The sequence below is a fragment of the Apis florea genome, unplaced genomic scaffold (assembly GCF_048593485.1).
Source record: "Apis florea isolate Af1SG1 unplaced genomic scaffold, ASM4859348v1 contig_3158_pilon, whole genome shotgun sequence".
Classification (NCBI taxonomy): Eukaryota; Metazoa; Arthropoda; class Insecta; order Hymenoptera; family Apidae; genus Apis; species Apis florea.
Genome location: NW_028256713.1, coordinates 5,967,501 through 5,984,539, shown reverse-complemented (window position 1 = coordinate 5,984,539; position 17,039 = coordinate 5,967,501). Strand labels below are relative to the sequence as shown.

The following is a 17,039-nucleotide window of genomic DNA, read 5'->3' as shown; positions in this document are numbered from 1 at the left end:
TTTCACCCCCGTCCACTTGTTTTTCCCGTGGATATCGTCGCTTCGCAGCAGTTCGTTTTTTTTTTTTCGCAACGACTCGTTAGGATCTAACGATGCCGCTCCGTGTTGCTTGTGCAATTGATTGGCAACAGGTTCTGTACCGAAGGAGATTCCTTGTTGTTGATTCGGTGTTATTAAAATCGAAAGGAGAAAGGATCGATACGTATCAATCGTAACTATTGATCGTACTTGTCTAGAATTGAATAGGATTTTTTTTTTTTTTTTTAGTTAAAGTATGAATAAGTGAATATTTTGTTACCGTATTAAAATTGTTGGAGATAAAATTAGAGCATGTAGATATTCTTAAGTGGATTTACTAATTTTTTAGATATATCGTATTGGGGATGAAAGAAGTAAGAAAAGTATCTCATGTTATCTCACGGATCTTATTTGCAATTTAAATATTGTAATTAACTATCACGTTTCTATAGTATTAAAAATTTATGTGACTCGATTAATTTAAGGATTGAACGAGATTATTTTAGCTGTTTACATGGAATGTGAATATTTCAATTTGTGAATATATACGTGAAGTTTTATATTTTTAATTGCAAATAAATTGTGATATATTCAAAATAATTTTATCTATTAAAATTTCCCGTTTCAGATGGAGAATTTTAAATTTAAAAAATATTCCAAAGTGAAATTTAACTAATAATCGGTGCTTTTATCATTCAAATTAGTGTCTTCAATATTATCATAATTGAAGCGTGCTGCCATCTTGCAGGATGATCATGCACCAAACTTACAATATCTGCTGTCTTCTTATCATCTCATATCACTAAATATTCAAAACCTACAATTTACTTTAATATTTTTCTCATCCTTCAAAAACTATTTCTCTTTTACGTAACATAGAAAGCTACTTATTATTCTCCATTCATTTTTCAACATTTTCACATATTTACACAGAATAATATAAAAGTCATATTGGATACATGCATGATAGAAATGATAGAAATGATAGAAATATTTATAAATATAAGAATTGTAGACGCTTAAATTTATAATAAATGCATGAGAAGAATATTAAATATATATAAGAGAGATTAGCAATTCAAAATTAATTTTCTTTTTCAGTTAAAAGTTTAAAAAATGAACAATGAAAAGTACTCACCTTCTTACGATGCGGACAGCAAGAAGATCCATTGCCCATGGTTCGATCCTTCAAACGAAAGCGAAAGAATCAACTCTCACACTAATTCATAACACTTTAATACAACGCTTCCAAAATTTTCTTCGCACAATCATTTCTTTCTTTCTTCACCGCTGTTTCAAGAAAATTGCAGGCTTATTATCGCGTTGGTATTCGAGCCAACCATTCCATCGATAGTCCAATCGCTTTTATTAACAATCTCGACAAGATCACCTTCTCGTAAGTTTTATATCTGATCCGAAGGAAAAGGTAATCGATGGAAATATCATACAATTTTCCTCTTGCACGCTTATTTTTCCATCATATTCTTTTATAGGTTCCTTTAAATTTTCCTCATTTTATCATCGTACTGATATCCAGATCAACGGAATCAATGTGAAAGATCTTGATCTCGTAGATGAAGTGAAGAAACGAGTGGAAAAGAGACTAGCAAGTGGCAGTACGGTGAAATGACCGCAAGAAATCGAAGAAGCCTTAGTAATTGAGAGAAATGGATGAGCTGACAGTAATGTTCCGATAATATGGATTACCGTGTCAACTGTGCTCCTCGTGGAAATATAAAGTTTCGTCGCGCAACATCTTCCTGGATGAAATTAATTAAGTCGAACAGTCAAATATCCGAAGAGAGCATTCGGTCAGTGATTCCTTCGCTCAAGATCGATGATTCCTCCCTTCAGGAAGATTAACGAGACTCCAGACACGAAGAAGTTCGTTTCGAATCGAGTTGGTCACCGTTTAAATTTTGTTCTTTCGATTTTCTTCTTTTATTTCCGCTCGCTTTTTCGAAATTCGCGCGCAGAACAGATCGGCTGTTAGCAATCGAGCGATAAGACCTCGGTTTTGACCTCTCGATGCGGGAATATGGAAGCGCTAATGAGTGTCAAGAGGTTGGCCAAGTCGAAAATAGAATCTGACGTGCTCCGTAAGAATTTTTTTTAATATCGCCTCGACGGATCGTCGACGCTGCGATCCGAGCCATTTCGATCGTTTCAATCGTTCCAACTTTGCTATAAAGTTTTTAAACGATAAGATAAGTTCACGAGAATAGAGGATAATTTCACGATCACTTAGATCTTGACAATATAAAGAAAATTAACGATTTATTAATGCAGAAATAAAAAAGAAGAGGATTGTGAAACTTTTTATAAAGATCTTCTCGAAATTAGAGCTCTTTGATGTTGCAAGTGAATACAGCTCTGTTTAATACTGAGAAAATATGCGCATGAAGATTCGAGTATTTCGTATATTTAACCCTCGGACCATAGACGGCGATGACTAAGTCATTTCTACCTCCTACATCATTACTTTATTAAATTATACACGTTTGAAGAAAATTATAGAATCATATCATTCAAAAGTTACATATATAAAACGAAATAAACAGTTACAAAAATGTAAAATATATATAGAATATCGATAATCGAATATTTTTAATACAATTCTATCTCCGAGATATTTTTCATTCGCTTTTTGAATGATCCAATTAGTCAACCGAGGGTTAATTACCAATGCAACTCAAACGAAAACAAAAATAATTTCGTATTATACGTACACCTATACCGAACGATTGCTCGACGTTTATATGCGCGTTTCGCAACGAAAGGATTAAAAATCGACGTGGCTCGATCGCGAGAGAGAAAGACTTGATCACCGGTTCGGCGTGTTTCAAAAACTGCCATCGAATTTCGAGGAAAGTAACCGGGGTCCGCTCGCACGTGTTTACGCGTGCGCCAGCACACGGTACCAATATCCACGCGAGTCACCGCTTTATTTTCCACCGTTACATCACTGTCGTCAGCGTTTCACTGCCGCTTCACGATAGTGCGCGCAGTTTATCGAGCCTCGAGAAAACAATGATCCATCGTGTCCATCGTGATTTGCCTTTCCGGCACCGTTCCTCTTCGCCAACCTTCGTAACCTTCTCCACCTTCATGCTCGATTTTCTTCCTCTCTTTGAAACAGTCTATTCTGGAATATAAATCGATGGATTTCAAAATTTTAATTAACGAAACACGTCGAGTTGATCTTTTGGAAATTTATCTTGCGATCAATCGACCAAGATAGAATTCCTTCTTACGGAATTTTAAAGTGATAACACACTTTTAGAATTTTAAAACGATTAACACACTTTGCAAGTGAAAATTTTAAATACATAAGGAATTTTTGCATTAATAAGTCACGTCAAATCGCTCCTCGGGAATTTAACTCGCGATTAAATCGACGAATACGAAATTCTTAGAGGTATTCGATAATTAAACGAAGAATTTCGCGCTCTTGAAATGCCAAAGTATGTGAGAACGAACGCGAGGATCGCGAGGCACTCGACACATACATAACTGGCAAACTCCGTGTACTTCATTCTTGCGCAGCACGTGTTGATCGTAAACAGTGGCTTGCGTCAGCGCGCGCGGAAACTTGTTTTGTCAATGGACTGATAGATCGCGTGAAAACTGATGTCGTCTAAGGACGGACGAGGAATAATCTGAACAATAAACAAAGCGAGTCCTCTTTCCACGAAAGACTGAAATACACTCGACACAGGTCGAAATAACGAAATCTGTCTATCTCTCTTAACTATTTTTCGAACCACTTCTCGCTATTTTCCCACGATGTGGACGGACGTCGTGATGAATCGATGAAATTTTCATTCGCGACACTGTGACGTAATGAAACTCGTCTTCGTACTGATGAAGAGACTGAATTTCACTCGAGCTACGAATCGCTGACATCATTCCGTTCGTGTTGCATTTTTATCACTTGAATATTATATATTTTTTTTATCACAAACGTTTAAAAATATTACGTTACGATTATTTATTTATTATTCTCACCATTTTGATTATACCACAATATCTATTACTGTATTCACTATTATATTGTTCTTATTATTTTCGCCATATTTTGGAGATATTATAATCAACTTCCACTCATCAGTCTCCTTGACTGGAAGGAATAAAACCACTAACTAGCCGCTCGTTATCGCGTTGGCGCACTTAACAAGCAGTCGATAATATTTTCCATACGATATTAGTTTCTATAGTTAGCAACAGGCGAGTAGGTTTCGATGAAAGTGTGAGATTAAAACTATGTAACACGCGATCTGATGGTTGCTCGAGGCTTAAAAACCGGCGAGCACGTAATCGAAAGAGAGGCAGAAGAAGACTGAGGAAAGAGGCGAGTTCGGGACTCACCTTTTTCGCGCGTCGTGAGCGTAGTTTCTTATCGTGTGCCGCCTGTAAACATTGCTTACATCATCGTGATTGTCGACGTTGTCGGTACGCGGGCCACGTCGATTTCGAACTGGTACCACAGGGCCAACCACTTGCGTGCCATCCTGGTTTCCGATCACGATGCGTCGTAATTTCGAAATGGTATTCTTTTCAAAAAGAAGAGAATCGTTGATAGAGCGAGGAAAACGCGATCACAGAACTGAAATTATAATATGAATCGGGATTTCTGTAAACGTTATTTCTTGTTCTAGGTTGAGAATTGGAGATGGAGTTGGTTAAAGTCTTTGAATGTTTGATGTGGAATGGAAATAATTTTTGTACACCTTTATATGTATCGAATTTTGAATAATATCATCTTGAAAATTCAATTGCCAAAAGAATCATTCAGAATTCTCTGTCGTTCAAGTAACAGGTATTTTTTTTTAAACTATTTCATACTGAACATAAGTTATTTTTATATTTTTATAATAAGTACGATAATTTATTTGGAAAGAATATTAAAAAGAATAAATATATTTTAGATGTAAATACAGAATTTAGAATAATCTAGATAACATAATTATTTCAATTATTTAATTAATTAAAATTGATATTTCATTTTTTTGTTTTTATTATTTATTTTGTTATTTATTATTTAAATATTAAATAATTAAAAAAAATGACTTGAAATTTCTTCTTGTATATAAAAAAATAACATAAATTAAATATTAAATAATTTTTAATTTCAGGAATTAAATGTGATTACGTATATATGGAAATTTATCTTAAACGATTGGTTCAAAGATCTTATGTTAAGTTAAGTTGAGTATTTACTCTTTTCATCAGTAATCATTTTCAATCAATTGATCAGATAATGTACAAATTCGACGATTGAGAAGAAATTATGTTGATGTTCAATTTGTAATATCAACTACAAAGAGAAAAAGATCAGAAGACTGCCCACGTGTAATCTAAGATTCGCTTCCCTTTATCATTAATCAGCATTTTCATTAGAACTTATTATTTTCTCGGCTATGATCCGTAATTCCTTAACAGTGTAACTTATGGCATCCGACAGACTGATTAGAATCTCCCTGGCTGTAATTTCTCCATAAGGCAGCTGCCATTTATCTCAACTGCCAATAACGACGATTATTCGTCACTTGCAAAATCTTCGGTTGCTTGCTTTCGAGATGTTCTTCATCAAGAAAAAATTCTTGGATGACTGGTGCAAGGTCCAAGGAAAATGAACTTTGATTTCGATATAAGTTTTTAAATTGATGATTCATTGATTTTTTATTTTTGATTTTTTTTCTAATAAATATACTTTTAATGAATTTTTTTCTATTATATATACATATATGTTTTAATAGAAAAATGAGAATGGGATAAATTATAAGCAGTAATGAATAAGTCTTGTGAATTAATACGCATAAAAATTTATATGTATGATTAAAAAAGCAATTGATATGATAATGAAAGCAATAAGCGGTATTTAATTTTTTTTCTCAATTTAAAGTAGTATTTTAATAATACTTTAATAAAATAATACTTAAAATAATGTATAAATATCTGTATAAATAATATATAAATAATATATATATATATATATATAATAATGTTTAAAATAATATATTTATAAAAAAATATAGAGTTTTGTATGATGAATAATAAAAATAATTTATGTTGATAAATAAATGCAATAAAGTCAAAATAAATCTTTAATGTGACATTAATTAGATATTTCAGTTAGATTTTGAAGAAAAGAGATTAAATCTATTTGAATATTAATTACCAATCAATATTGCAATTCATTATTCGAATATATTGCAATATCAGTATTCGAATAAATATTCAATAAAATGAATATATTACTTTTTTAAAAAAAGAAGGAAATGTTATATTTTTTAATCCAATGCTTTTCAAAATAATGAAAATTGAAAATTGTGTTAATACTCTTTTATATTTCATAAATGTGGTTAATTTCAAAGGTTAAATAAAAGAAGAAATAACGACGATTTATCAAAACATGTATAACGATTTATTGAGGAGCTATTCAAGCATGTTAAATTTCATGAAATGCAGGTACCTACCTATCTACTCACTAGCGTTACATTAGACGCGCATTTTACTCGCAAAACTGTACGATCTATTTCTTTTTATTTTTTTATTTTTTTCTTTGAAGGAGAGTTGCATAAAATTGCATTTAGTTCCCTTCGCCGATCTGTTCTTGTTTAGCATTATCATCGCTGCATAACAAATCAAGTATCTCTAATGTTTGTAAATTCTCTAATATGTGCTATGTTTTAACAAAATTATTTTGTATATTATCACACAAAATTTTATTAAATTCTTTCTTCATTAAATTTATAATCAGAACATTTTCACAATATATTCTTCAATTTTTTTCTTTTCTTCTTTTTAATAAATTATATTGAGAAATAAATAATTTAGATAAAACAAACGAATCAACTTCCTTCGTTTCCTATCATTTACACGATATATATCGAAAATAATTCTTGTATTCGAATCACTTCCATGTTGACAAGGTTGCTGCTATGATCGTGCTAAACATCAGAATAAATCTGCCTACGTTAGTTTTGATTGCCAGTCTTCAATGCTCTGGTATTTTTTTTCCTTTTTTCTAAGTTTTTTCCTTGTTTTTTAATTCTCTTTATTTTATTCTTAGAATTCGTCGTTCGCTTTGTCGATCATTCGAAAGCTAACGTCGAATTTTCGAAATGATTTCGATTAAACTTTCGTATTCGAAAACGGTGCTCGCACTATACAAAACGGTTGTTGCTGTTGCTATTTTATTATGCGTACAAACTAGAATCCTTTTTTTAATCGTATGCAACGAGAAATCAAAGTATCTTTAATAATTTTTTATATTTTTATCTTTTTTATTTTTTCTTTATAAGAATTAGATTAATCATCTGAAGTAAAATTAAAATCGAATCAGCTAATCGATAATCGATTCACGGTGATAGGTTTCTCGAAAGAGAAACAAATTCGATTTCTCGCAGCATTCGATCGTTTCTTACGCTACCAGTCGAAGATAACCTTACAAACTTAATTTACACAATCGTTCTTATGTTTTCGTGAGAAATTATACGACGTGTGAATGCAAATTATCGAGCAATCGAGAAATTTCATCTGGAAAGTTTAATCGTCTCGCTTATTAATTTTTTTTTTTTTTGAATATCTTTGTGTGTACGTATGTGTTGCGTATATTTATGCACGTGTTCTTTACATTTGTTCACCCGTGTGATTTTCGTGCTGATTTATTTTTTTTTCTTTTTTTGATTCGCAGTTTTCCATTTGTATTTGATTGTTTAGTCGAAAATTATCGAGCACGACGCATTTGGAATTAGAAAGGCTGGAATCGACTACGATTTTTATTTATTTTTTTTTCCGTGAAGTTTCATTTTCTACAACGATAAATGTGCATATACTGAGAAGTATCAATCGATCGTTCTTTTCTACGAAGAATCCAAAGAGAGAAGAAGAATGGAAAGATAAATTCTTCAATTCACATTCGATTCTTCGTCAAAGATTCTCGAAGCGGCCATAATTATAATTCATCGAGTTTTTACAGCTATTTAACAGAAAAAATAAGGGCTCAAGACCAATTTCGTGATTGTTTTCCTCTAGAAAGGTAATTTTAGAAATATTTTCGAATATTAAATTAAAATTTTTTAATTTAATTAGATTTTACACGCGTAATTTTGAGTGAAAATTCGTTAATAAAGTATTTAGTAACAAGATTAAAAACTTTAAGAAAATATAAATATGATTGAGAAGCTTTTTGAAAAAAGGCTTTATAGGAATTTATATATTGTCTATATTTATATATTCGTAACATATATAACAATATTTAACGATAATTAATTGAATTATTATTAATTATTTTTTCTATTATTTATTAAAATAATTGTTAGATTAATGAAAATGTCAAAGATAGACTATATTCTGCTAAATGTTATCAACTGCATTACACATTAAAAGAAATAAATTTTCTATAAATCATTATATAAATTAAATGTTTTATATTTATAATCATGAATCATCATATATAATTAGAATATCTTTTATTCGATAAATTGCTTTAAAAGCAATTTCAAATAAAGAAGTTGTAAAAATTATGCACATTCGAAAATATATTAAATTTTAATCAATTAATAGTTGTATTAAGACAAAATTTTTTTGTATATTCCAAAAAATAATCGTTATTAAATTTTTTACACTCAATAAAAATGCAAGAATTTACTTTAAACGAATAAAAAGTTTCATTCTGGTTGGCTATTTTGATCAAGAGAATTGCCTTAAGTGCCTTTTTTCAAAAAATGCTCCTTTGAATTTTACAATTTTGTGTCTGAAATTTTTCAAAACTGGTCTTCAAGCACCCGGTGCGTAGACATATCTACGACATGTGCACGATAAATCGAAATATATCGACTGCGATCAAGATCGAAAGCGTATATCGAATAGCCTGCGCGAATTCCTCTTTTCCCTTGTAAAGGATCGACGCGACAGTATCGACGCGACAGTATCGACATTATACCGTTATGGTCGGCTCCTTACAGTACGTTTTAAATTACGAGCTAGTTTCGAATAAACGCGACTCCGTCTATCGCAAATCGATTTACAAACACTACTTAGTTGTGAAAGACACGATTGAATCTACAATTGAAAAGGTCGATTTCGACGGGAACGGAATTAAATTTTTCACGTTTTGACAGCCAGTGGTCTAGTATCGATCATCTTACGACGATTACGAAAATTTCAAGAAGTTTTATGCATCGTAAAATTTTATCTTCATTTTAAGGATATATGAATAAAAAATATTTATTTTGCTAACGTGAGTAGTTATAATCATAAATAACATAAAATTTTTATTTCCTTCCTTATATATTTATAGTCCATTTATTAATCTTTATTTAATTTAGCTATATTAAAAAAAAAAATTTATTCCATTCCTTTCGAAATCGACCTTCTGGCTACACATCATACACGGAGAAAAGGGTGATACAAAATCTATGTCCAATCGAAACCGACACACACAGATAGAATAAACTGCTGTTTAGTTATTAGTTTAATAGTAATCAGCAATAATTAATTGCTTCCATCTTGTTACGTAGATTAAACAGATATAGGCATCGTAGACACGTAATGTTACTTAATGGTTGTGTTTTTTTTTTTTTTTGTTTAAATTACTTACAGTTTCTATTTACATCTGAGTACATCGCCATCGTGATGGTCTTGAGTCTTATCACGTGTTTTCTAAGAATATATTTTCGAAGAAAGCAACCTCGAACTTTTATCGTCAACGATCCACGTGGAAATTCTCGATCGAGGAAAAACGACTCGTGTCGATTCCTTAAAATTTTACTCCTCCTCTCATTTAACCAGAGAATTCTTATCGTGAAAAATTTCTTCTCTCCACCCGTATTCGAAATTACCGTGCAAAATATCTTCCGAGAAAATTTGTTTTCAAAAATATCTCTCTTAAATCTCTCTCCTTTTAGAGAATCGAGTTCATCAGGAAATCGTCGGCGAACCATATTTCTCCACCCTCCTCTCCTCTTATGTTACAACTGTTACTCGTAATCGCTATTACTAATCGTTATCAATAAACGCGATGCAAATTGTACTGTTTTACAATTATCATTTATATATTATTAAATCCTCGGCCGGCCTCGCTTACCCGAAAATACAAAAATTACACGGCGGAGATCAGCCTTTTCTACTTCGTTCCCCTATTTTTTTTTCTTTTTTCTGTTTTAACCTACAAATATCAACTCTTGCCTCCTATCGTTGCGAGATAATAATAATAATAATAATAATAATATATTACAGGTAGCCCACCTTTATCACACGGTGGACACTTTCAATAGATACAGAATCGAGGATACGATCGACGATCTCCTGATGATCTCCGCACCGAGCTCTCGAACGATTTCCACTGCGATCGATGAGAGAGGTTCGAGGAAGTTGCTAGGAAGAGGAAGAGAAAACGTACAATTAATGTGTGCACGGGATGTGGGATCGATTGATCGAAACTCCATACAGGTAGCTCTTCGATAAATCTGTAAATTTTATAATCGATTAATTTAATTCTTTTGAGAAGATAAGAAATCTTAATTATATTATTACTATTTTTTTTTTTTATTAACTTTTAGAAATACGAAGAAGAATAGATAGATCGGAAATTTTTCAAACATTTTCTTCTGGAGCCAATTTTATACAGGTGATATGAATTTTGAATTATATCTTTCTTTATTTATTCTTATTTCTTTTTTTTTCACGGTGAAGGGGTTGCGCCCATTCGATCGACACCCCGCACCCAGACAGTGTATAAATCTTACAAGTGTATGTGTGTGTTCAGGTGTATGTGTAGAAGGCATACGAGCATCCCTAAACATTATTTTGGCCGTGAATTTAGAGTGGTTGGAGCGCGAATGGACGGTCGCTGTTCATCAATCGAACGACCGTCCATTCGCCTCTAAAAAAAGTATACATATAATACCCGCTAATAGAAACGATCCTACGTGTGTAATAGCATCGACACGAAAGAATTTCTTACATATACATATCCGTAGAATATTCGTGCATGCACAATTCGTTCCATTCATTTTCACTTTCCCCCCGATTAAAGATTTCCTCTTATTAACGACAATGCAAGAGAGAATCTCGTGTCTCGCAAGTATAAATAATTCCTCTTTACGAAACAATTCTCGTGTTCTTGCTCTTCGTTAATAATAACGAAATATTCGACATTCGTGGTGGCAAATAAATGAAACACCCTGTACACACGAAAGTTTCTTTCCATAAAGTTTCTAAAAGAGTTCACACAGCTTATCGCTTTACGTACACGTATCGCCGACAAAGTTTCACCCTTATACATGTATATATATATATATATATCTGTATATATATATATATATATATATATATATATATATATATATATATATATATATATATAACAGAAGCCGCGATGGCTTTAATTTGGGGGTTAATTAAACGCACGAGTCCACGAAGAGAGGTCAAGATTCGCCTGTCAAGGGCGGTTCTCCAAGGATTGGATTTTCGTGGTCGTTCCACTTGGGAACCGCCCTCGAGGAGTCCCTGGCGTATGTCTTTTTCGATGGTAATAAATTTCGATGATCGACCACTTGTGAAAAATTATTAATCTAAGTGTTTCGACGAATAATAAATTCGACGAGTAGTAAATTTAATTTTCGAAGGATGAATTTTTCGAAACGTATCATTCTATTTTCTTTTTTTAAAGCTATCACAGAGGAATTTTCTCGTTCTTCTTTTATCTATATCTCATCGATGTTTCATCCTGGAGAACGTCGAGGACTCCATCGGCCGAGTTATATATTTACAAGTACAAGACACCAAGAACAAGGGACACACAGAACATTAAATAGACGATCATAAATCGATCAACGATCGAGCACTCGCACTTTTTCTCTTTCGTTTTTTATTCTCTTTCTCTCTCTTTCTCACTCATTCTCTCACTCTCACTCACTCTCTCTCTCTCACTCTCTCTCGTGAATTTTATCGTTTGCACACGTTTTCACTTTGTCTATACACCATCTAGAAACATAGATCGTCCCGGTGTGAACGTCGAAGAAAAATTCGAGAGGCGTTTTGTTTCGAGAGCGAAAGACATCTTGTTTTTCTTCTTCTTCTTCTTCTTTTTTTTTTTTTTTGTTTCTTTCTTTTCTTTTCCACGAGGAAAAATGTAATAATATTTATATATCGGAGTCTAGTACGATCGTATTCGATGAACGAACGCGAGAAAGATACTAGAGAGAAGTTTGTTCAACAGCGAGTTCTGCGAGTAAAACCATGCCGTCGAGATATTTTTCGTTAGTTACAAAAAAATATATCCTCGCGCGATGCGTTCGAAGAGGCTAAATCGTCTTTCTAAATCGAGAAGTGCCGGATCGTTGAGCCCTAGTTCCTAAAGTACCAGCTATTTTTTTCATTTTTTTTTTGTCCTTTATTAATTAAGTATATATATATATATATACATAAATATATATATATTGTGTGTATATATATTTATACGTATATACATACGTGTATAGAGAGAAAAGAGAGTAAAAACGAGCCTCGTCCGCCTCGAAAAATGAACGTTTTTTTCACGACGAAAGGAAAGTCGTGACGGACGAGATCTCGATATATCGGGTGTGTGAAGAGTTTTTCGAAAGTGTAGCGATTTTTTTTTTCCCCCGTTTATCTTACAGTCTAGCTCGAGAATGGAAGATTATATATAGCGAGGGGAAAAATTGGAGAAATAAAAAGAAAAAAAAAAAAAAATGAAAAGGAGGGATCGAAGGAGGGAAAGGAATAGATTTTAGATTGGAAAACGCGCAGACAAGGGTTGAACTTGCACAATTCGTCTCAACATCCGCACGGTTGTTAACTCTAAAAAATACGTGTCCGCCCATCGAAAAAATGCTCGTCTTCGAATAATCTTTTTTTTTCTTCTCTCTCTCTCTTAAGTACATACCCTACACGATTAAAACCTTAGAACCTTAACGTTTTTTTTTTTTTTTCTTTAAACCTTAGATCGAACTCTACACTATTATGTACAACAACACGGTTTTTTTGAGGTCTTTTACTGTTTGTGCCTGCCTATTTTTTTTTTTTTCCACCCATCTTTTCCTCTTTCTTCGATGTACACCCTTTCTTATCGAGGGAACATCGAAATTTTCTTCTTTTTCTTCTTCTTCTTTCGTTTCGTTTTAATCGCTAAATGTGAAAAGGCTTCGGGCTACTTTCAAGGTACGCGAATTCTCGAGGTTTACACGCTAATATTTACACGCTTACGAGTGCTAACAGTGTGCTCGCCGTCGAGTCACTCTTCTCGACGATCGATCATTTTCTTTCTTCTTCTTCTTCTTTTTTTTTTTTTTATACAGATATTACACGCACGTGACGAACTATTTTTCATTTCGAAAATTGTATTTTTCTCTGCCCTGCCATTCTTGCTACGGAATTCGTGACTATCGGAGACGTTGGACGAATTTTTCGAATTATTTGTTCCAGCGAAACAATCTATAAAACGTTTATTTTGAACACTTAAATATCTTATATCACTAGAAGAAGTAGTTTCAACCGATACTATCCGTTTATCTGTAAATATTTAATATCGATACGTAAATTTTTCCATCTGCATTCGCCCATATGATATTAATTATCGATATCAATTTTGCCCAAATAAAGAAGATTATTCGTCTAATAAGAGATGCACATTTTTTTTTTTCAAATAGAATTAATTTTCAATAAGAAGAATTAATGTATTAATTTCATTTCAAAACGACCGGATTATCCTCTTCTTTCAAACCTTAAATATATATATATTTATATATAAAATTAGGATTTAAATATATAATTAAATCGAATAAATACGCTTATAACGAAATAAATGCTTGCTCCATCTCGTGAATTCTCTCGTAATAAAGAGAAATGGAAGTTTATTAAAAATTCTAACTATCTAAAAAAATCCCTCCAACGTCTTAAAAATCTAGAAACGGAGAGCGGAATTGAACAAAGCGATGGGGTCGATGGCGATTTATTTAATTTAACAATGGTATATTGGCAGTGCTGATGCGAAAAACTGTACTCCGGGGAAGAACTACGATCGGTAGAATCCTCTTTAGAATGAGATACGCTGTGGCACGTGCGAATGATTTTTTTTTTTTTTTTACCTTCTATTCTGCATACGAACAGACGTGCGTCTGGAAAACTGGTTTCTCTTCTCTACAAATGGGTTCGCCTCGTTCGATTCTTGCGTTTTTTTTTTTTTTTTTTTTTCTACTTTCGTCAATCTTCTTGAACTTATAATTCCTTTTTTTAATTTCTCAAAGTATTTCGTAAATGGAAATTCATTTCGAAAAATGAAAAAACTTTTTCCTAAAAATAATTTGCAAATGAAATCGAAACGTTCGAATTTCTTAAATATAATTTTAAGCGTTTAAATATTGAATATATAATTTGTTCTTTTAAAAAATGGAACAAAGTGTATTGCAGTCTTTAACCTATTCTCTTTTTTTTCAAACGTGTCGCAGAGTCGCGAATGAATCACGTGAAAAGCAAATCGCTACGAAAAACTTCGAAATTTCCCAAATTATTCAAATATCCGGAAATTGCTCCTCTTCTTCGATCTTCTCGATCTGTTTTCTTCCCCCCCCCCCCCCTCGTTTTCCTTACCTCACCAACAGATCACCACGAAACAATTACGCCATTTTGTGTTTTACTGTCTGTCATAAACGGTCCGCAACATTTGCATCTATGTAATTTTTTCGTCTTTCTCGACCCGTTTCAACGCATTATTCCAACGAACGCAGAATGAAACGAGGCGATCCGCGTTTAAAATCGTTTTCTAGGACCCCACGACTGCCCACGCTCCTTTCTTTCTTTCTTCTCTATCCTTAAATTGCGAAAGGTACTCGTTCTAAAACTTCGAACATCGTTCGAATACTTGAATGGAAACCGTGCTTGGATACGTCGATGGAATCAAGCGAGTCAATGAATCAAGCGCATTTCGATCTGTACATTTTGTTAAGATATCTATCTTTTTTAAAGTCTCCATCTTAACACGCGAGTGTTATCCCCCTAAAACAATTCTGCGACGAGGAAAAATGTTTTTTTACCACCGTGCCTACATTTTAAAATGATTCTACGTGAAAATTCAAATATTATCTTTTATTTTTAATCTATATCTCGCAGTCGCAGGGTTCTCCAGAGTTTCTCTAAATTATATTGAATTATTTCGTTTTCGTGCCCTGTACTATCGATTACTCGCAATTTAATATTTCCTTCAATGTGTTTTTTTTTCCTTCGTGTGTTCCCGACTATTCTAACCACGTGTTTATATTTAAGTTGAATCGACTTATGTGTGTTATGAGAATGTGTGTGTGTGTGTGTGTGATGTTTATATACGTGTGTTTATATCGTAAACGCAATATATTAAGGCCTCTTAGTTACTAACGACAGGTCGTCACGTTCTCATCCTCCGAGCTACGACGCTACGACGATACGAAGATGGCGACAGAATTTGCTTCCCGCTTCTCTTCCATCAGAAAATTTTCCTTTTTTCGTCAAAAAAAAAAAAAAAAAAAAAAAAGGAAAAAGAAATATTGTATTCCAACATGTATGTACACGCGAAAATCGAAAAGTGCTTGGCTTTGTGTATATAATACTCGCATCTGGGGGCAAAAGTTGATTTTTGCCCGAAATTTGTTTGTAAGAAAGGACGAGAAACCTGCGTCTCCTCTTGCCTCGTCGCTTGGCCACCGAATCTGATGCATGTGCGATGATGGATCAATCGGAAGGATCACGGAGAGACAGGCCAGTCGATGTTTAAGTAAGTATACGATTAATTTTATCGCTTCTACCGTGCTCGTTTACACGTGTGTATTTCAATTTTTTTTTTTTTTTTTTTTTTAGGATTTTAGAGAAGAGCGCTCGTTTCATTAGAGCACCCCCTCTGGAGTGTGGTATTTGATGATATTTCAACAAGTGTGTAACGAGTTACGTATGCAAATTATTGGGTATGATTTAAACTTTACTTTGAATTATGCTAAATTCTTGTTTTTTCCTTTTTTTTCTCTTTAGGAGACGATTCCCTCTTCACAGTGATCTTGAGTGAACCTGACCAAGTCTTTTAGAAGTTTGAGGAACTATAAAAGGTATCTTAAGTACGATCTAATCCCTATCTTAATTCGTTTTAAATTTCTCTACTATATGTGGCTCACTGTCATCGCGGAATCAGACATTGGATTCTTGGCAGTATTTGGTACAACATCCTCGAAATGGAATTATAGGTATTATTGACTGGCTCTGTCTCTCCAAATAGAAACGAAAGCTTGATTAAAAGCAAAGCTTGAACTGAACTCAATGCGGTGTCGAAGGAAAGAGAAACAGTGCGCGATAAAAACCTGTGAAAGAAACGTTGCTAAAAGAGGTCAGTGCTTAGAGGTAGGTACTGAAAAATATAAAAAAAAATAGGCAGAGAAAAAAAAAATGAGTGAAGGTGGAGGAGATGAAGAAACAATAATAATAATAATAATAAAAAAAAAAAAAAGTCGACGTGCCAAATCGGAGACAAGAGAACCACCGTTTGCAAACGTCTTCTTTTCCTTGTTTTTCTTTTTTTTTTTTTTCTCTTTTCTTTCTTTTAAATCCGTAGCAATTTTATTGGTGCATCACGCGCCAGCCACTTTCCATAATGAAGGCATATTCACTAGTGAGGAGTATACGTGGATTTTCTTTTTGTCGCTTAATTAAGTCATTATCTAATAACATAGGTACCTTACGACTTATGCATTATCACCTAGCCTCCAGTTATTATTTCTTTTTTTTATATTCCACGGTTCCCAATTTACACGAGAACCAACAAAACGGCACACGTTTCAAGTGTGATCAATTTTCCAAAAAAAAATGTTCGTTCTTACGTATATACGTGTGCACTATGTGTGTGTGTGTACATATACGCGTGTGCAACAGCACGAAGAGAGCGCGTTGTATCCTCTCCGTCGTGTGCTCTCAATCTTTTGAATTTTCCTTCTTCTTCTTCTTCTTCTTCTTTTTTTCTTCGTTTGCTACTTCAT

General features: G+C 33.1%; 3 protein-coding genes and 1 long non-coding RNA gene across 6 annotated transcripts in view; 1 reads left to right on the top strand and 3 right to left on the bottom strand.

Moving 5' to 3' along the window:
* Window positions 1-1,297, bottom strand: part of Sarm (sterile alpha and armadillo motif) — a 118,568-nt gene extending 117,271 nt beyond the window's left edge. The window contains exon 1 of the transcript XR_015292421.1: window positions 1,157-1,297. The gene's annotated coding sequence lies outside the window, so the exon portion shown is untranslated. The remainder of the gene's footprint in view (window positions 1-1,156) is intronic.
* On the top strand, window positions 60-5,889 carry LOC116415298 (uncharacterized). Its single transcript, XR_015292425.1, has 5 exons — window positions 60-392; window positions 1,120-1,414; window positions 1,512-1,902; window positions 4,677-4,837; window positions 5,154-5,889. It is a non-coding gene; the product is annotated as an uncharacterized LOC116415298 (long non-coding RNA).
* On the bottom strand, window positions 2,479-5,718 carry LOC147657461 (uncharacterized). Its single transcript, XM_086909618.1, has 3 exons — window positions 5,239-5,718; window positions 4,387-4,571; window positions 2,479-3,163 (listed from the first exon to the last, which is right to left on the bottom strand). The coding sequence occupies exons 1-3, from the start codon at window positions 5,245-5,247 to the stop codon at window positions 3,028-3,030; spliced, it is 330 nt and encodes a 109-aa protein (XP_086765744.1). The 5' UTR covers window positions 5,248-5,718; the 3' UTR covers window positions 2,479-3,027.
* Window positions 5,890-12,104: 6,215 nt separating the features above from the next.
* The window catches only part of nmo (serine/threonine-protein kinase nemo), a 181,859-nt gene continuing 176,924 nt past the window's right edge, over window positions 12,105-17,039 (bottom strand). For all 3 annotated transcript variants that reach the window (XM_086909601.1, XM_086909602.1, XM_086909603.1), the window contains one exon: window positions 12,105-17,039. This exon is cut by the window's right edge. The gene's annotated coding sequence lies outside the window, so the exon portion shown is untranslated.